The sequence below is a fragment of the Schistocerca nitens genome, chromosome 3, assembly GCF_023898315.1.
Source record: "Schistocerca nitens isolate TAMUIC-IGC-003100 chromosome 3, iqSchNite1.1, whole genome shotgun sequence".
Lineage (NCBI taxonomy): Eukaryota > Metazoa > Arthropoda > Insecta > Orthoptera > Acrididae > Schistocerca > Schistocerca nitens.
Window position 1 is genome coordinate 769,394,593 of NC_064616.1, and position 22,062 is coordinate 769,416,654.

Sequence of the window (22,062 nt, forward strand, 5' to 3'; positions counted from 1 at the left end):
CGGAAACGGGCAACGGAATTTTTTTATTAACAATTATTTCTCAACAAACTTACCCTGTTGAACCCTTACAAGGGTTTCTGACCACCCTATATACCCACGTCGAAGTCGCGCTACGTTGCATATACGTTGCAGCATCGACCTCAAAACGGAAACTTTTGCTCAGCCTTTATACAGTGAGGTGACGAAAGTCACGGGATAGCGATATGCACATACACAGGTGGCGGTAGCATAGCTTATACAAGGTATAAAATGGCATGTATTGGCGGAGCTGTCATTTGTACTCAATTGATTCATGTGGAAGGTTACTGACAGACTTTGATCGCAGAATGGTAGTTGGAACTAGGCACATGTGGCATTCCGTATCTGAAATTGTCAGAGAATTGAATTTTCCGAGATCTGTAGTGTCCAGGGTGTGCCGAGAATACCAAATTTCATGCATCACGGACAACGCAGTGACCAACGACCTTCACTTAACGACCGAGAGCACCGGCATTTACGTAGAGTGGTCAGTTAGTGGCGTTCTCGTGTTACCAACGTGCTTGCGGTAAAAGCAGGAACGTGAACTATGGGGACGTTATTACCAAACGCGTCCAAACATGATCAGCGTACTGTTATTCTTTCCTTGTCTGCCGAAGGACTAACAGACAAGCAACACTGCGTGAAATAACTGCAGAAATCAATGTGGGACGTGTGATGAACGTATCCGTTTGGCCAGCGGGGTGAAGTTCTGCGTTAATGGGCTATGGCAGCAGACTACCGACGCGAGTGGCTTTGCTAAGAGCACGACATCGCCAGCAGCGCCTCTCCTGGGTTCTTGAGCAAATCGGTTGTACGTTACACGACTGGAAAACCGTGGCCTGGGCAGATGAACCTCGATTTCAGTTGTTAAGAGCTGATGGTAGGGTTCGAGTGCGGCGCAGACCTCAAGAAGTCATGGACCCAAGTTGTCAACAAGACACTGTACAAGCTGGTTGCGACTGCAGATGATATGGATTGTGTTCACATGGAATGAGTTGGGTCCCCTGGTTCAACTGAACCGAACGAACATTGACTGGTAATGGTCTGGGTCCCCTAGTTCAACTGAACCGAACATTGAGTGGTAATGGTCATGGTCGGCTACTTGCACACCATTTGCAGCCATTCAGTTCTCAAACAACGATGTCATGTCACCGCGCCACAATTGTTCGCGATTGGTTTGAAGAATATTCTGGACAATTTGAGCGAATTGCCTGACATACAGCGGACGTACAGCGACTTGTTCGGTCCATGCTACGCCGGGTCGCTGCATTACGCAGGACATAAGGAGCACCGACACGATATTAGGAGGTAACCCACGACTTTCTTCACCTAAGTGTAAGTGTATGTGTGACAGCAGGGGGGGGAAGCTGATAGACAGCAGCCTTGACATGGAGAGAAAATGGAGTATTTTATTAAAGATGGAAGGAGGGCAGTTCTCTGCGAGGTTGGTTAGCTGGTATGTGTTGGTACAAGCGTAGAACAAAACAAGGCGTTGGTTGGTTGGTTGTTTTGGGGAAGGAGACCAGACAGCGAGGTCATCGGTCTCATCGGATTAGCGAAGGACGGGGAAGGAAGTCGGCCGTGCCCTTTGAAAGGAGCTGTTGTGGTTGGCAGGAGAGCCAACACCGTGTTACTAGAGGAAGCCGAAAGGCACACGTTTTAGCTCACGCAGGCTGGCGTGAGGTCTGGAACGGGGAAAGGAAGTTAGAATTTAGAAAAAAAGGACATATCTGGTGGAATACTTAACTTTAATCCATTAATGGTGAACGTCGCTCTTGACGGTACATTATTCACAGTATCAATTGTAACTGGTAATGGCGCCTTGCTAGGTCGTAGCAAATGACGTAGCTGTAGGCTATGCTAACTATCGTCTCGGCAAATGAGAGCGTATTTGGTCAGTGAACCATCGCTAGCAAAGTCGGTTGTACAACTGGGGCGAGTGCTAGGAAGTCTCTCTAGACCTGCCGTGTGGCGGCGCTCGGTCTGCAGTCACTGAGAGTGGCGACACGCGGGTCCGACGTATACTAACGGACCGCGGCCGATTTAAAGGCTACCACCTAGCAAGTGTGGTGTCTGGCGGTGACACCACAGGAACCATCCCGGCATTTTCCTGGAGCGATTTAGGGAAATCACGGAAAACCTAAATCAGGATGGCCGGGCGCGGGATTGAACCGTCGCCCTCCCGAATGCGAGTCCAGTGTCTAACCACTGTGCCACCTCGCTCGGTCAAAACAAGGAGTGACAATCATGAACGATACGATAGGATGGGTGGTGCCAAGTTTGCAGGGAGTGTAGGAAATCCTGAGGTGTTCAGTGTGGGAGAGACAAGAGTTCACGTAGGATCCTAGTGGGGAATCTAAACAGTACAGAGGGCGAGGCGGAGTGCTTGACTTTCGAGGATCCGACGCAAGTAGTGGACCAGAAATCCAGAAGCCAGTGCCATAAGAGGGGATTGATCAGATTAAGGCTTTGTAGGTGTGAAGTATTGTGAAGGGATGCAATCCCCTTGACGGTCGGTTTGTAGTTTGAGCCGTTTATTCCACTGATGAACGAACGGTGCAGAGAATACAACAACAATACTTTTTGTGCTACCTCTGTGTTTATCACGAAACTCTTTTATGGCGAAGGCCTATGTCGTGTCGAGTCTCTACTGTGGGAGGGAATAAAGACCTCAGTGAACTGTTTTATTGGTTACTATCGGCTGCTAGAAAAGAAGAGGACAGAGGTGTCTTTAGAAGCGAAAATAAATGGAGAAGCTAACTACGCCTTGGCATCGGCGGCAAGAATCGATGCGCGCTGGCGGCGCGTCGCGGCGCTGGCGTCGGCCGGGAGGCGCTGCGGTCGTTGCAGCCAGCCCCGCCCGTCAGTCGCGGCCCAGCGGCCGGCGCGAGCAGACGTAGTCATGTGCGCGCGCCCGTACCGGCGGCCCGCCGGCGCCTGAGCGCTGCCGACGCCTCGGATGAGATGCGGGATGCGCCGGGCTACCGTCCGCCTGCTGCTCCTGGTCCTGCTCCTCGCTCACGCAGGTAGACAGCGCCGCCCGGAGCTGGCCGATGCCAAATCGATCAGAGATACGTTACGTGCTGTAGCAGGCGGGATCCTCACGTGACGTGCACTCACCCTGTAACGAAACACGAGAAAGTACTTCCGAAACATTTCAGCCCAGTTCCTGCCGTAAATCCCAACAGTTACGGCAAGTAGCTGTTAGCTAATGTTCATTGCGGACTGAGGGTTATCTCGAGGCGAAATTTTAAAGAAACTGATCAAAGAAAGATATTAAACTCATCCCCGAAAGCCAATTACTACGTCCACGACTACTGATTCACTTCTATTAGCTGCAGTGTAAACAAGTGATTTGCTTCTTGAATACTAATGTACTAAGTAGTAAAACAGATTTTAATTGGAAACATTTGTTACTAATATTCTACACCGGTACCGTTATTTTGGATTGATAATGGTCTATAAATCTAAGAGCCAGTGCGATACAGATGCTGTGGCTAACGTAAATATTATTGTTATTGTGTTGTTTTTTCCCACGTTTTACGGGCACATTTTACTTTAGGCTTCTGGAACGGTACTCGCGTCACATATTTACTTACAGTTCATAAGAATTTCTCGTTTTGAATGACAACATTATTTCGCTGTGGACGACACGCAAAGACTAATTTCAGGACAAAAGGTTATGATACGACCGTAGAATACTTTGGCAACAAGGTGACATAAGGTTTGCTGTATTTGTTTGATCTTCCAGAAAAACCTGTACAGTATCTTATACTGTCGGAAATTTTTTGAAAGTACTGTACTTTCGTGTTTGACAAAAAAATTTTCCTCAAAGGGGAAAAGTCAAACAATTAGTTCTTAGGAGTCAAGAATTTTGAAACTCAGAAGGAGATGTCTCTCATTGAATTAACGAATGTATTAACAATTTACCTTCTGTCCAATAAACGACAGTGCAGAATGGTGGTTCATACACTAGCAATGTCATTTTTGGGCCACGGAAGGTGACTCCTCTGCAGCAAAGTTAAAAATGTAATGTTTCTTTTACTGTCTCTGCTTGTGTGATTCGACTGAAAGTTATTTTGGAATAAAAAATTGGAAGATGGAGAATCCTGAAGGAGTTGCCTAAGAAGTTGATGAAATAACAAATTTCGTTTTCTCAAGTTTGTCTGGTCCCTCCTAACAATGGGAAAGGGCGATTCATTCAAATCCAGCTTCATGGCCCTTATTCGTCCTTTCTGACATCCTTAATCTGTGTGTATCGCAAATCTCTGTTTATGTAATACGTAAGTGCCTGGATCTCGTACATCTGCTGTCATGCTTATTTGGTACTTCTGGTTAAGGAGAACAATAAAAGGACGATCGGCTATAGGAATGAATTCAGCAATAATCTAAAATAAAGAATAGCAGAATTTATTTATGGATAGTCGAAGCAAAGAACACGTAAAACAATGGATTCTGTTAGTGAAACGTTGACGAGGAACTGTTTTTTTATATCAAGCTTAACCACTCCGTCACTGCACATTGGAGATGAAAGTGTAGACCAATTGACAATAATGATACAAGGTACTGATAGACAGCTTTTTAAAGGAACTATAGTAGACTTCGCCTGAAAGTATGTGCAGACACGATGGAACATTTACATCAAGATGGCCGGGTTCAAACTGAGTTGAGTGTTTTAACCATCAAGGAAACTTGTACATTTAGCTGGAGTTAGCTTGTATGGTCATCGGAAACAAAGCCGATAGTTTTCTATGTATATACTTTGAATAAATACAGGGAATGGTACTACGAATAGAAATATGATTCCCTAGAAGTTTGCTAATTTTATGGAACGAAGGTGAAATGTTTTATGAGCGTTCTCTAGATTACACACGTATGAATTAACAAGTCAGAAAGGCGGATTGGTGATAGGAATATTGATTTATACGCAACCGGCGCTTTGATTTGGGAAGAAAGTTTATTTTCCCAATTTAATACACCATTTTCAAACGTGTTTGTTAATTGTACACCTGTTGTCCTATTGTGACGCACGGCAGGATATAAACGCTTACTCGTTGAGACTTCCAAGGATGTTGGAGGAAATTTGTCGTACAAGTTTGTTAGGGTTTAGTTTTCCGTCGATACCGAGGTCAATTGCGACGGAGAAAAAGCCCATTTCTTGAAGGAACAATCACTTCATAAGTCTCCGTTTACTTAGTAAAGCAGCAGGAAACCCAAATCCGGAAGCTGGTACGGTTATTTGAATGTTGATGTATCTCACACACTGTGCTTGCACGCTCGGTGACTCGGTCATGAACTGCTTGAAGGAAGCGTTGAAGTAATGCCTACATCGATTAAAGATAATACAGCTGAGGTAAATTGAGATTTCCGAAATGGGATTCAAGCTACACTACTGGCCATTAATACTGCTACACCAAGAAGAAATGCACATGATAAACGGGTATTCATTCGGCAAATATATTATACTAGAACTGACATGTGATTACATTTTCACGCAATTTGGGTCCATAGAACCTGAGAAATCAGTACCCAGAACAACCACCTCTGGCCGTAATAACGGCCTTGATACGCCTGGGCATTGAGTCAAACAGAGCTTGGATGGCGTGTACAGTTACAGCTGCCCATGCAGCTTCAACACGATACCACAGTTCAAGAGTAGTGACTGGCGTATTGTGACGAACCAGTTGCTCGGCCACCACTGACCAGACGTTTTCAATCGGTGAGAGATCTGGAGAATGTGCTGTCGAACATTTTCTGTATCCAGAAAGGCCCGTACAGGACCTGCAACATGCGGTCGTGCATTATCCTGCTGAAATGTAGGGTTTCACAGGGATCGAATGAAGAGTAGAGCCACGGGTCGTAATACATCTGAAATGTAACGTCCACTGTTCGAAGTGCCGTCAATGCGAACAAGAGGTGACCAAGACGTGCAACCAATGGCACCCCAACCATCACGCCGGGTGATACGCCAGTATGACGATGACGAATACACGCTTCCAATGTGCGTTCACCGCGATGTCGCCAAACAAGGATGCGACCATCACGATGCTGTAAACAGAACCTAGATTTATCCGAAAAAATGACGTTTTGCCATTCATGCACCCAGGTTCGTCGTTGAGTACACTATCGCAGGCGCTTCTGTCTGTGATGCAGCGTCAAGGGTAAAAGCAGCCATGGTCTCCGAGCTGATTGTCCATGCTGCTGCAAACGTCGTCGAACTGTTCGTGCAGATGGTTGTTGTCTTGCATACTTCCCCATGTGTTGACTCAGGGATCGAGACGTGGCTGCGCGATCTGTTACAGCCATGCAGATAAGATGCATGTCATCTCGACTGCTAGTGATACGAGGCCGTTGGGATCCAGAACGGCGTTCCGTATTACCCTTCTGAACCCACCGATTCCATATTCTGCTAACAGTCATTGGATCTGGACCAACGCGAGCAGCAATGTCGCGATACGATAAATCGCAATCGCGATAGGCTACAATCCGACCTTTATCAAAGTCGGAAACCTGATGGTACGCATTTCTCCTCTTCACACGAGGCATCACAACAACGTTTCATTTGGCAACGCCATTCAACTACTGTTTGTGTATGAGAAATTCGTTGGAAACTTTCCTCATGTGAGCACGTTGTAGGTGTCGCCACCGGCGACAACCTTATGTGAATGCTCTGAAAAGCTAATCATTTGCTTATCACAGCATCTTCTTCCTGTCGGTTAAATTTCGCTTCTGTTGCACGTCATCTTCGTGGTATAGCAATTTTAATGGGCAGTAGTGTATTTCCTACTAAATATAATCCAATGTTTGATCGCTGAGCCATTGAGTCAGAACTTGGCATTCCTTTATCATTTCTGCGTATCTGAGTTACATTTCTGAAAAATAATTACCGGAACTGAAGCTCATGCCGCAAGGAAGGTAAACATCGAAGGGAACAGCTAAAGAAATGAGAAACTATTATTTTGAAACTTTTTATAAACTACGTGACAAAACCGTGGCCGTATGAAAATACAGGCGAATTTTTAGTGAAAGTAAAAACAGCGCCCCGTCAAGTATATAAGTGGTCCAACCAAAACATTCATATTTCTTTACGTACTACACGAATATGTAATAAAAAATGGGGGTTCTTATTTAAAAAAAAACGCAGTTGATATCCGTTTGACCTATGGCAGCGCCATCTAGCGGGCCAACCATAGCGCCATCTGGTTTCCCCCTTCAAGCTAGACAAGTTCCGTTCTTTGTAGTTTTTTCGTTTGACGCTTATTTCGTGAGATTTTTGGCCTGGTCACGATCAATGGACCACTATATATATATATATATATATATATATATATATATATATATATATATATATATCTGTGTGTGTGTTTGTTTGTTCTATACTAAAGTATCTCTTAAATTGCAAAAATATCTATCGTAGCTTTTAATTTTGACCAGGATGAAGAAATTCAGCGGCATAAATCAGTGTCTCTGAAACGACGCAGAATTTTCAACGGCCTCATCATCTCAAGAGACATTCACCTCAGTTGAAGACTGCTGACATCTTGTGGCGTTTCCGCACTGATGTTAACAACTTCCATGTGTGGTGGAAATGGTGCAAATACATCAGTTTTAAACAGAGAACTATGGTCTGGTAATGTCTAAGAGCAATGTTAAGAAGCTAAATCTATTGTGGAATAACACTGCTAGTGGAATACGAAAACCTTGGAAACACGGATTTACGAGGTAATAAAACAATTCATTGGAACATTGTTGGGTAGGCAAACAAACAAGTGGGCATATGCCATGAGACACGGGGGCGTGAATACCACTAATGCACTGCAAATGGTTTGCTAGTGGTTCCAACATGACGGAGTCACAGATGAAAGTGCACCTGCTGGTCGCAAACATGGAATATATGATTCTGTTTAGTAACTAGCTCGTTCATCTGATTTGGACGCACGTCGTTTCTTCCTGTGGGTTCGTGAGAAATGTTTTATGTATGAGACGCCCGTCGAGACTGAAGATCTTCTGGTGCGAATTCTCGCTGCCTGTGGCATTCTTTAAAAACTTTGGGGTTTATCGAATGGACACGATGGAACGTTGTGCTACGTTGTCATACGCGCAAAACAGCAGTATGATGTTGGATTCATCTGCTGTGGTGAGTGTAGCACCTTGTGCAAATAAATACAATAAAAATGTCAGCTTGGATTTTTAACATTAACAGTCCAATGGTAATTTCATTTTTTGTCGTACAAATTTCTACTCAGACGTTTGTGGACCAGGATGACCTGCCTCAAATTGATACATTAGATCTTCTTCATCGAGAAAACTACCTCAGTGAGCTATTGGATTCGTATTCAAGAGTACGGCAGTTCAGACCCCTTTGCGCAATCCTGATTTAGGTTTTCCTTATTCTACTGGTGAAAAGTCCGTGTGGTTACTTTGAAAACTCGCTGGACAATTTCGAGATTTTGCTCGGCTCCAATGGTCTCATCGTCGACGTAACGTTAAATTTTTTCTTCTTCAACTATTCCAACTTCCCTGAAAGCTTGAATCATCATCGCGAAACACCCTTTATATGTTACATAAATGTGTTCAGCCGACTGAAGCTGAGCCTGCCAGTTTGAAATGGCCAGTTTCATTGTTTAATAAATATTTATACGTATTACTAAATTCCCCCGTCGCATTTTTTCTGTGAATCTGTGTATGAAAGCTAATCCCAGGAATTACTATAGGGATTTTGATATGGTTTTCACTAATATAGACAGATTGATCATGACGAGGGTTTGTGTATATAATTTGCAATTATAGTAACGATGAATGTGTAATGTGTGATATACTGTTATCTGTACCATATTTATTTGGCGTTTGGAGAGACATCTCGTGGCAATGACGGGAACCAGCTGGTCGGTTACAGAGGTGGTGGTATGCGGTGGGAAAAGCAGTAAGGCTAACAGCCACTGCAACGCCTGACAACAGGAAAGCTTGACCTGAATGTATACATATATTCTGTAAATATTATAAATGGTTCAAATGGCTCTGAGCACAATGGGACTTAACATCTGAGGTCATCAGTCTCCTAGAACTTAGGCCTACTTAAACCTAACAAGTCTAAGGTCATCACACACATCCATGCCCGAGGCAGGATTTGAACCTGCGACCGTAACAGTCGTGCGATTCCGGACTGAAGCGCCTAGAACCGCGCGGCCACCGCGGCCGGCTGTAAATATTATAAAGTCTCAGACTGCATTTTTCAGTTTGTGTGTGAAGGCTAATCTCAGAAACTACTGTAGGAATTTTGATACAGTTTTCACTAAAACAGAGACTCTTTCACGAAAAAGATTCATCTGTATAATATTTTACTCCTACGCAAGAGAAGTCTTCAGGCCGTAGATGCTCAGCGCTACCCGTGAAAAGCCGGGGAAAGTCGCTACTAACAATTTATTGTTGCTGAATTTACTTTCAGTAAGAATCTACCAGTAATATCTTAAATTTTGAACTATTATTGAGTTCAGTGTGATATAACATGAGCTCAGTTCAGGCATTAAAAATAATACAATGGAATGCTGTACATGTGGATTTATAGTTTTGGAAATGAGTTGATAAACGCGAGCGATGCTGTGATGTGAGGGATATGACAACAATTTCACGTCCTGTTTTGTGAGGCATTCTTTTTGAAATCTTATTTCCTGCAAGTTATCGGAGTAAAACAAGACGGGAAAAGAGGGCGTTATTGTAAAGTCGTTTAATCAAACTTTGTTGCCTCGCAGTCTGACGATGACGCTTACGTGTCAGGTTTCTAAAGCGGGCTCTATCAGACACAATATGAAATACAGAGAAATCTACTTTGAAGTGTTTCCGTAGCAGAATACATTGAGACAATAGTAACCGAATGTATTTGGTATCGTAAGGAGATAATAAACAGTTTAAGCAGTTACAGTTTAGTGGTGAGCCTCACTCGCTTGTCTGCTTTTTATTCTTCAGGGTCGCTGTTGTTCTGCCCGCCGACAGACAAACGAGTGAAGGGTTAAGCTCTACGTGTCGTAGTATGAGATGGAAATGACAAATGAGGGCAAAAAATGAACATGTGTGAGAGTGCGTCGAGAAAAACATAGCAGTGGGTGGGCGTGCCGGCGTGGCTCGCGGCCAGATAGCAGCAGCCGCCGGTCCCTGGGTCAATAGAGCCAGCCGCTGCGTTCACGTGCAGCTCCCTTCTGTGCAACCGGATGTGTCCACATCGAAGAAGGCCATCTGTCTCCTGGTTCCATCACACTAACGCTGCTTTTCCGGATCGATTGCAAATACCGCACTGTTTAGGAAACAGAGGATTTTAGAGCGGTGGCTGTAGGATGACAACTTCTGATAAAATACAATTTTTGAAGAAAGTACATGATTTCTGTAAGTGAAAGGATGGCTCTTCACAATAAAATTGGCATGCACACTCATCGAAGACAACGTGATTTAAATATCCATCACATCTACATTTCCTGGAATAAGGAGTGAAGCACCCAGAATACATGGTCGGACGTGAATGTAATTTAGTTCAAGTACACACCATCGGCGGGTGCGTAAATGATTAGAGTTGCAATCCTCTGTGACAAGTAGCGAAGCCACGGGAGTGCATTAGTACTATGCGTGTTTTTTAAGTAAGTACCGTTTTGAAACTAAAAAAAAAGACGTGTTAAGATATCTCAATAATTTTATTTTTACATGAAAGCCTGTACCTTGCTCAACTTGCCACGTCTTTTGTTATGAATTGAACGGCGCAGATTGTGCAATGTCTTACAGTAAGATGCTGCATTGATTGTCTCATTACGAGGCAGAAATTCCACAAGCAATACTCCTTTTCTGTCCCAACAAACTGTGGACATGATGCGGTGGTTAACAAGTCAGGCGGCAGACTTCTATTAGGAGGGTATTAAAAAACTGGTACAACGTTATGACAAGTGCCTCAATATTGACGGAAATTATGTAGAAAAGTAGATTAAGGTACAGGCTTTCATGTAAAAATAAAATTTTTGAGATATCTTAACATGTCTTTTTTTAATTTCAAAACGGTACTTACTTAAAAAACACACCTCGTATTTTTCGTGTTTAGATATGTTTAAAAAAAATGTTCAAATGTGTGTGAAATCTTATGGGACTTAACTGCTAAGGTCATCAGTCCCTAAGCTTACACACTACTTAACCTAAATTAGCCTAAGGACAAACACACACACCCATGCCCGAGGCCGGCCAGTGTGGCCAAGCGGTTAAAGGCGCTACAGTCTGGAACCGCGTGGCCGCTACGGTCGCAGGTTCGAATCCTGCCTCGGGCATGGATGTGTGTGATGTCCTTAGGTTAGTTAGGTTTAAGTAGTTCTAAGTTCTAGGGGACTGATGACCTTAGAAGTTAAGTCCCATAGTGCTCAGAGCCATTTGCACCATTTGAACCATGCCCGAGGGAGGACTCGAACCTCCGCCGGAACCAGCCGCACAGTCCATGTTAGAGATGTTTTCACGCCTGGTAGGATATATAAGGGCGCCTGAAAAGCATCATATGTAGAGTGATCAGTATGAAGAACACGGATACGTCGCGTACTCGTGTGAAACGGCGTTAGCAACGGCAGACAGCGTTTGAAAGACGCCTCATTGTAGGTCCATCTGACCCGCTGGTCGAACCGTGCAATACCCAGATTTGTATGGTATTCGAATGCGACAGTGGGCCACGTGAACTGCATGGGAAGCTGAAGGCACGCATACTCGTCGTCAGTATTCCTGTCGACCACTTCTGACCGCCACAAACGAGCATCTCCGTGTTGTTGCACCAAGCACATCGTAATACCACCACATCTGTGCCTGCGATCCAAGAACATGTACCCTCCTTGCAACATTCTGTCAGCCCGCACCATTGGTCAGAGACTGTAGTCGGATCCACGGCAGTTCGCACACGTCGAGACAAGGACGGGGAATGCATTGTTGCTCGTTCCAAGCGATAGTCGCGGTACGCGCATACCCGTGCTTCGCGCTTGACGTAAGCGTGTATCCCGCAAATTATGCCTCTCGCTTGCTTTTGTAGAATTTTTCGCTTACCACTACCATCAGCCATGACAAGTCGCAACAAATGGAATAAAAATTCACTAAGTAACTCGCTATGATCACGTTAAATAGTCACACTGCAGACAGCATTCACAGCACAGCGCTCGGGACACCGCGGTACGCTTATTGGCTGTCGGAGAATGCGTGTCGTAGGTGCGTAGAACGATCCTAAACTCGACCGTCATCGTTCGTGACTCAAACTATAGCAGCAACCACACTAAGGAACTACGGTCTTGCGTGTAAGCTGCCGTTAAAACTGCAACACAGACGGCTAGGTTTTTTCGTGTTGCCGTGACTGTGAAGCGTGGACTGTTGATGAATGGCATCGCATTGTGTTCAGAAATTAATCGCGGTTCTGCACTACCCCAGATGATTTTTCGGCGACTATGGCGGCGGCGAAGTAGGGGAAATGTCATTCTTCCAATGTTTGTACACGCACAGCAGGCTTACTCCTGGCGTACTGATGTGCGGAACCATGGGTATGACTTGAGGTTACGGCTGGTAGTGACTGAGGAAACTGACAGCACGATGTTACGTCAAGGACGTGCTGCGTCCTCATGATTTACCTCTCAGGCAATAGTATCGTGGTGCCATTCTTCAACAGGACAATGCTTGTCCACACGTGGTGTGTGTGTGTGCGCGTGCGTGCGTGTGTGTGTGTGTGTGTGTGTGTGTGTGTGTGTAGTTGTCGTCGATCAGCAAGATCCCCAGAGCTTTCCTCCTTGGAAGATGTGTGGGACCAGCTCGGATGTCAACTTTGTGCCAGTGGCGTTTTCCAGGATATCAGTGACCAGTGAGAACAGTGGAGCAGCTTGCCTCAGTACGCGACACAACGGCTGCATTGTACCTGAATCAGAGCACGCATCTGGGCCAGGGGGATGCAGCGCACGCTAATATGTGGGCTCATACTACCACGTTCTTTGTAAATATGACTCGACATAGCAGTCACCGAAATAAAAAAAAAAAAAAAAAAAACCATACCCGCTCAACCCGTGAAGTTTAATTTCGTTTCATCCTCCGCCTCTGGGTGCTTCACTTTTTTTGTCTAGCTGTGTATATTCGTGGGAGTCAACAGGGTTTTCCATGAGACTAGCGAACCCAGCAGTGCTTCGCAATTGCTAAATATGTAGGGGAATTGGATATACCGGGTGATCAAAAAGTCAGTATAAATTTGAAAGCTGAATAAATCACGGAATAATGTAGATGGAGAGGTGCAAATTGACACACATGCTTGGAATGACATGGGGTTTTATTAGAACAAAAAAAAATACAAATGTTCAAAAAGTGTCCGACAGATGGCGCTTCATCTGATCAGAATAGCAATAATTAGCATAACAAAGTAACACAAAGCAAAGATGATGTTTTTTACAGGAAATGCTCAATATGTCCACCATCAATCCTCAACAACAGCTGTAGTCGAGGAATAATGTTGTGAACAGCACTGTAAAGCATGTCCGGAGTTATGGTGAGGCATTGGCGTCGGATGTTGTCTTTCAGCATCCCTAGAGATGTCGGTCGATCACGATACACTTGCGACTTCAGGTAACCCCAAAGCCAATAATCGCACGGACTGAGGTCTGGGGACCTTGGAGGCCAAGTATGACGAAAGTGGCGGCTGAGCACACGATCATCACGAAACGACGCGCGCAAGTGATCTAAAAATCAAATGGCTCTGAGCACTATGGGACTCAACTGCTGTGGTTATCAGTCCCCTAGAACTTAGAATTACTTAAACCTAACTAACCTAAGGACATCACACACATCCATGCCCGAGGCAGGATTCGAACCTGCGACCGTAGCAGTCGCACGGTTCCGGACTGCGCGCCTAGAACCGCGAGACCACTGCGGCCCGCAAGTGATCTTTCACGCGTCTAGCAATATGGGGTGGAGCGCCATCCGGCATAAACATCGTACGTTCCAGCAGGTGTTTATCAGCCAGGCTGGGGATGATGCGATTCTGTAAGATTACAGCTCCTTTTACACACGATTGCCATGCGCAGTCACTGACGTTTTACTGTCCAGCGCCATCTGTCGGACATTTTGTGAACTTTTTTTGTTCTAATAAAACCCCATGTCATTCCAAGCATGTGTGTCAATTTTTACCTCTCTATCTACATTATTCCGTGGTTTATTAAGTTTTCAAATTTATACTGACTTTTTGATCACCCGGTACATCCTAAAGTCTGCCTGTCTCCTCCTCCCATCTGTCTTTGCCCACCTCCTCCTCCTCTCCCCTCTCTTTTTCCACCTCCTCCTCCACCCCTCTCTCTGTGCATCATCTCCTCTCCCTCACTCTGTTCATCTCTCCTCCCCTCTCTCTCTTTCTCTCTCCTTACCCCTATATCTGACCTTGCGCTTGGTTTACAAACGAGACCTTGATTGGGAATTGAAGTCGCTTAAAATGAATGGATAAATCGATTGGGAATGGGTAGATTTACAATGTTTTGGATGATTCAGATTCAGTATTAGTATTCTAATAATCATTGACGATAAGCCATTAATGCAACTTTCCTGTTTTTAGTAAAACCAACGGTGAGAAAGAAAACAAAGCAGCACATTGTTCTGTATACAATGTTCACTCGAAATTATATATTTGGAGAAAGAACATCTTTGAGGGAAACAATTTATGTAATGGTTTACATGTCTGATATCTAGCTAAAACTGACTGTGAATAACAGAACGAAACCATATATTTTCACAGCATAGCATTTTGTTTTCCACTGTCGATTTTAACAGTAAACCTGCACATTGTTGTTTAAAAATTATGTAGCTGATGTCCATCTTAATGATTATTAGTGTATTGTGTAAAAATCTGAAGTTAACAAGAAATGTAGGAAGGGGAAGGAAAAGGAAAGGATGGTTGTTAAATAGTGAGGGCTAACGCACAGGACATTGTGGTAATGCAATGGCGAAAGTTGATGTATACACTGATGAACCAAAACATTACGACCACCTGCTTAATAGCTTCTTTGTCCGTCTTTGGAAAGAAATACACCACCAATTCTGCGTGTCACGAATCCGACAGTTTCTTTGTAGGTTTGTGGAGGTATGGTGGCATTAGATGTGTCATGTAATTAGCGTAAATAACGGGCCACTGATTTGCGTACACGTTGATGGCGCCCATAGCGACCCAGATGGGTTCCATAGGATTTGCATCAGGCGAATTTGTTTACTACAGGATTTGCATCAGACGAATTTGGTTACAACAGGATTTGCATCAGGCGAATTTGGTCACCAAGACGTCAACGTGAGTTAACTATAATGCTCCTGATACCATTGTAGCACGTTTCTGGCTCCGAGACACGGACAGTTATACAGCTAAAAGATGACATAGCCCTCGGGAAGACACCGTGCATGAAGGGATGCAGGTGGTTCGCAGCTGTCAGCGTGTTTTCGATTACTACCACAGGTCCCATGCAAGCGCGGGAGACCATCTCCCTTGCATAATAATGCTCCCACCAGCCTGCGTCTCTGGCGCGCTGCACGTTTCGAACCGCCGTTCACGTCGATGACGGCGTTTGTGGAGACGACCATCCATCTAGTGAAGCAAAAATGTGATTCACCCGAAGAGCCGACACATTTCTATTGATCGACTGTCAAGTCCCGATGGTCCGGTGGCCCATGAAATCGTAATTGACGATGTCGTTGGGTCAACACTTGAACACGTAGGGGTGGTGTGCTGCAGAGCTCCATGTTCAACAATGTACGATGAGCAGTGTGCTCCGAAACACGTGTGCGTGCACCAGTATTATGCTCTTTCGGCAGAGATGCTAATCATCTACTCTACATAACAGACAAACCTCCGAACCCCATGTTCCGTGAAGACCCGTAGATGTCCAACTATTTAGCGCCTAGTGGTAGTTTCACTGTCCTTCTGCCTCTTTCCGTAGGTGTTTACGACAGTATAACGGGAACAACCGACCAGCTTCGCCGTTTTCGAGATACTCGAAAATGGTTCAAATGGCTCTGAGCACTATGGGACTCAACATCTTAGGTCATAAGTCCCCTAGAACTTAGAACTACTTAAACCTAACTAACCTAAGGACATCACACACACCCATGCCCGAGGCAGGATTCGAACCTGCGACCGTAGCAGCCTCGCGGTTCCGGACTGCAGCGCCAGAACCGCACGGCCACCGCGGCCGGCACCGAGATACTCGTTCACAGGCTCTACGTAATAACAATCTGCTCTTTGTCAAGGTTGCTTATCTCAATGGATTTCCCAATTTGCAACCCATATCTTCGCTAAAGTGATTCACCGTCCGTGTATACTCCGGTTACATGGTTACATACTTTTGTTACCGCGTCACGTGCCCGCAACGCTACCAGGCGGCATCCAACGTCGCGGAGGCTAGGGGTCATAATGTATTGGCTTATCAGTGTAACAGACAGCACTCGTGATGGCGCAGCTGGTACATACATGTAAAGGTGAAATGTAGGAAGCGGAAGGAAGGCGAAAGGTTGCGTGCGATAGATCGGAAATTTGAGTCAGTTAGAGTCCGTGTCCGAATGGCTGAATTGTTTAAGACAACCATCCATGAGAAGCATCAATCCGCATTCGAGTCCCGGTCTGGCACATATTTTCAACTTCCCTCATTGCATTGTCACAGTACCCATCCTTTCCCTTTCCTTCCCCTTTCTACGTTTCATGTTTACATGATGTGCCAACCGCATCATCACTCAAATACATAAATTTGAAGTAAATCGGTGAAGTACTTTTCGAGGTTTTGATTAACAGATTTTCCCCTTTCTACATTAAATACATATTTATATATTATATACATTAAAATATAGAGCCTATGTCCATCCGAATGTTCATTAGAATATCGTGTAAAAATTTGAAGTAAATTGGTCAAGTCCTTTTTGATATTTTACCATAACCTTTCCACTTTCTATATATATATAGGATGGGGCAAATAAAAGTGGCCCGGAGAACAGAGTGCAGGGAGCAAAAACCACAGCAGAGGAAAGAAAATACAGTAGCAACCTGACTATATCAGATGTTGAAAGCGACCACCGTTCATCTCCTGGCACTTTTGGGCCCTGCTCAGCAAGTTGCTGAAGGCGGATCGAAGCTGGACTGCTGGATTTGCTGCAGTGTCGTCTGAAATGTTCTGCTGCAGTTTTGGAAGACTATGAGAGTTGTTGCAATATACCGTAGACTTAGGGGCTCCCCACACAAAGTAATCACACACTGACAGATCAGTTGACCTGGGTGGCAGCTAGGGCCGCGACCAGACTAACCTCTGCTAACAACTGTGTGAGACGTGAGGATTATGTGAATGTGATCCAAGATTCTGCTGGCTGCGTGGGCAGTTGATCCAACGTGTTAGAAGTAGCTGTAGGTCTTTTGCTGCCACAAATTCACGTCCAGTCGTATCTACTCGTCGGGCCACTTTCATTTGCCAGACCCTGTATGTACATATAGCTTATGTCTATCCGAATCTTCATCAGAATATCACGTAAAAATCTAAAATAAATCGTTAAAGAACTTTCCGATGTTTCTGGTAACAATGTTAGACTAAGACTTGTCTTTTTATAGTACTGTAAATTTGCTAATTTTTAAACACAAACGTATCTTGCGACACTTCAAATAGTATCTTTTTATGACGAAATAATTTCTAATTTATTGGCATGAAAATCACTCTTAAATTCGGAAGATTTTAGCTACTATTTTACTTGCAAACTCTGTCTAATCGTGCTGGCCGAAATGGCCGAACGGTTCTAGGCACTGCAGTCTGGAACAACGCGACCGCTACGGTCGCAGGTTCGAATCCTGCCTCGGGCATGGATGTGTGTAATGTCCTTAGGTTAGTTAGGTTTAAGTAGTTCCAAGTTCTAGGGTACTGATGACCTCAGCAGTTAAGCCTCATAGTGCTCAGAGCTATTTGAACCATTTTGTGTGATAAAACAATACATTCTTGTCTTGTAATGTCATGCGAACATGAAAAAATAATCTGCGAGAATATTCGTACAATGAATCTGACAACAGAAGTATCTCCCAAATGACCGCGATGTAGCACTCCACACTTACTTTAACTGCAATGTCACGATTATTATTGAAGGAAGAGTTAAGGGGATTATGGTTTAACATAGCGTGGCCTTGTTGAGGGTATTAACTGAAACAGGCGCAAATCTAAATTACTGTCTTCCGAAGAAGAATCCATTGTCTTAGCCACCGTTACACACCGGTACCGCAAACCATAAGAAACAGTACATTTTGATATTAAAATATTTATCAATAATTCCTTTGTTTACAGACAATACTCTTTTACATAAAACGCCTTTCATGACTGAAGACCGTTTGACATGAATTTTCAGAGCATAGATTCATTGTGTAGCATCCAGCATATAAATTTTTACATTCGTGAAGGTTGAAAACAACGTATATCACACTTAAATCATCTTTAAATTTTTCTATGAAACGATAAAAACCCCTCACTCTTGAGAACGTTGCCCAGCTGATGCTGCGGTTTCATCTTTTATGGTGTTTCCAGCAATGGGGGCTTACATCTACACTCCTGGAAATTGAAATAGAACACCGTGAATTCATTGTCCCAGGAAGGGGAAACTTTATTGACACATTCCTGGGGTCAGATACATCACATGATCACACTGACAGAACCACAGGCACATAGACACAGGCAACAGAGCATGCACAATGTCGGCACTAGTACTGTGTATATCCACCTTTCGCAGCAATGCAGGCTGCTATTCTCCCATGGAGACGATCGTAGAGATGCTGGATGTAGTCCTGTGGAACGGCTTGCCATGCCATTTCCACCTGGCGCCTCAGTTGGACCAGCGTTCGTGCTGGACGTGCAGACCGCGTGAGACTACGCTTCATCCAGTCCCAAACATGCTCAATGGGGGACAGATCCGGAGATCTTGCTGGCCAGGGTAGTTGACTTACACCTTCTAGAGCACGTTGGGTGGCACGGGATACATGCGGACGTGCATTGTCCTGTTGGAACAGCAAGTTCCCTTGCCGGTCTAGGAATGGTAGAACGATGGGTTCGATGACGGTTTGGATGTACCGTGCACTATTCAGTGTCCCCTCGACGATCACCAGTGGTGTACGGCCAGTGTAGGAGATCGCTCCCCACACCATGATGCCGGGTGTTGGCCCTGTGTGCCTCGGTCGTATGCAGTCCTGATTGTGGCGCTCACCTGCACGGCGCCAAACACGCATACGACCATCATTGGCACCAAGGCAGAAGCGACTCTCATCGCTGAAGACGACACGTCTCCATTCGTCCCTCCATTCACGCCTGTCGCGACACCACTGGAGGCGGGCTGCACGATGTTGGGGCGTGAGCGGAAGACGGCCTAACGGTGTGCGGGACCGTAGCCCAGCTTCATGGAGACGGTTGCGAATGGTCCTCGCCGATACCCCAGGAGCAACAGTGTCCCTAATTTGCTGGGAAGTGGCGGTGCGGTCCCCTACGGCACTGCGTAGGATCCTACGGTCTTGGCGTGCATCCGTGCGTCGCTGCGGTCCGGTCCCAGGTCGACGGGCACGTGCACCTTCCGCCGACCACTGGCGACAACATCGATGTACTGTGGAGACCTCACGCCCCACGTGTTGAGCAATTCGGCGGTACGTCCACCCGGCCTCCCGCATGCCCACTATACGCCCTCGCTCAAAGTCCGTCAACTGCACATACGGTTCACGTCCACGCTGTCGCGGCATGCTACCAGTGTTAAGGCTGCGATGGAGCTCCGTATGCCACGGCAAACTGGCTGACACTGACGGCGGCGGTGCACAAATGCTGCGCAGCTAGCGCCATTCGACGGCCAACACCGCGGTTCCTGGTGTGTCCGCTGTGCCGTGCGTGTGATCATTGCTTGTACAGCCCTCTCGCAGTGTCCGGAGCAAGTATGGTGGGTCTGACACACCGGTGTCAATGTGTTCTTTTTTCCATTTCCAGGAGTGTATATTTGCATAAATTCTCCGCAGGCCCCTGTACAGAGCACTAGTAACATGTTTACTGCAAGGGGGATTGTTTACTTCAAGTTTTTTCGCATAATTTCAAAATGTTTATTCTATCAAATTACATTTAAATTATAATTATTTCAATTCTAGTGTCATATTAAGGATGTAAGAAATAATAGGTTTCACGTCCAGTTGACGTAACTGGAGAAGAAGCACAAGTTCGCGCTGGGAGATTCTTGGCAAGAAAATCGGCAGCTTGCTTTTCAAAGCAACCAGTCTCCATTCGCTTTAATATATATAAGGAAACCATGAAAAGCCAATGTTGTTGTGGCGAACAATACCGTGGTTAAACTTCGGTAACAGAAAATTGGATCTTAAATTGTAGTCACTGGCATTCAAAAGCCTGAAGAGCGGAAGATTTCGATGGTTGATGCTCGTAACGTTTTTGGCGCATGAACACAGCTATAACTCTTGGGATTAAAATCCTGAAAAGTTGTCTACGTTTCTACAGTTTTACTAATATCTTGAATTACTGCCTTCAACCACGTGATATTGTTTTTATTATTGAATTTCTCGTTTAGAGAGAACAGTCTCCCATCTTTAAGTTCATTCCAACGAAATTACATGGTTTTCCTTCAGTAAATATATCAAACATGATTTCAACTGAAACTTCCTGGCAGATTAAAACTGTGTGCCCGACCGAGACTTGAACTCGGGACCTTTGCCTTTCGCGGGCAAGTGCTCTACCATCTGAGCTACCGAAGCACGAGAGCTTCTGTAAAGTTTGGAAGGTAGGAGACGAGGTACTGGCAGAAGTAAAGCTGTGGGTACCGGGCGTGAGTCGTGCTTCGGTAGCTCAGATTGTAGAGCACTTGCCCGCGAAAGGCAAAGGTCCCGAGTCCGAGTCTCGGTCGGGCACACAGTTTTAATCTGCCAGGAAGTTTCATATCAGCGCACACTCCGCTGCAGAGTGAAAATCTCATTCTGGAATGACTTCAACTGTTCTTGAAACATTAAAAGTCCTGGCCACAAACAGTAATATAGTCACCCCATGTTTCCATCTTACTTTAATGTACAACACCCTCTAACAGCCAGTGCACGCTAGTGACGTGGAGGCCACACAGTTACACTTCCAACAACCGCTTGCGATGACCGCACAGCATACAGCATCTTCTTGGTACCTCGTTGTTCCACAGACCGTCACAACACCGGGGACCACAAACACTACACGTACTACTACGTCAAATACGTAAAAATACTTGCCCGTTGAATACAGTAATGTCTAACAACCACGACCTCAGATTTATCAAAACAGATAATACTAAAACCGCTTACATTTATTCATACGGACCACTTCTCCTGAGAATTCTGTCTGTGAATCTTGAAGGGGCATCTACCTTTTCTACGATTACTTTTATGTCGTCTTTCCACGTTAAATCGCTCCGTACACATCCTGATATTTAATAGATGTGACTGTTTCCAGTGCTCGTTCGGTAGTTGTATAACTAAGCAAAAACGTATTTTTCTCGTATTGCTGTGCAATACATACCATTTATTTGTAATGTGTGTTAACTGCAAATCCACGCGCCAAAAGTGGATCCTGTGCAGATCTTGTACTTCTCTACAATATTTTAGCGTTGCGAGTTACAGGAGTTGGAGAAAAATATTGAAACTCATTACGCACAACACATTACCATGCCTGATACGGGCATTCAAAACAGCTTCCAGTCGTCTCGGAATTAATAACTGCGTCCTCTCGTCTCCGAGGGAATCTTGTATCGTTCTTCCTACGAAATAGTTCAAATAACGATGATGTAGGTAGACAGCGATCATGTAATCTTCTCTCCAAAGTAGACCATAACGGCTCTGAAAGAGTGTCATCTGGTAGCTGTCATGGCCAAAGGAGATGTGACAATTCATCCTCGTGCCCACGAAAGAAGTCCTGGACAATGTAAGCTGTGTGAACAGAGACCCTGTCGTCTTGTAACACAGCTTCACCATTGGGTGACAACCACTGCACCATGGGATGGACCTGATCAGCCAAAGTGGTC

The 22,062-nt window shown here is 45.0% G+C and overlaps 1 protein-coding gene across 2 annotated transcripts in view; it reads left to right on the forward strand.

Moving 5' to 3' along the window:
* Window positions 1–2,899: 2,899 nt before the first annotated feature.
* The window catches only part of LOC126249757 (protein turtle homolog B-like), a 472,837-nt gene continuing 453,674 nt past the window's right edge, over window positions 2,900–22,062 (forward strand). For both annotated transcript variants that reach the window (XM_049951444.1, XM_049951445.1), the window contains exon 1: window positions 2,900–3,044. In XM_049951444.1, coding sequence (XP_049807401.1) covers window positions 2,978–3,044 — 67 coding nt within the window. In that variant the 5' untranslated portion in view covers window positions 2,900–2,977. The remainder of the gene's footprint in view (window positions 3,045–22,062) is intronic.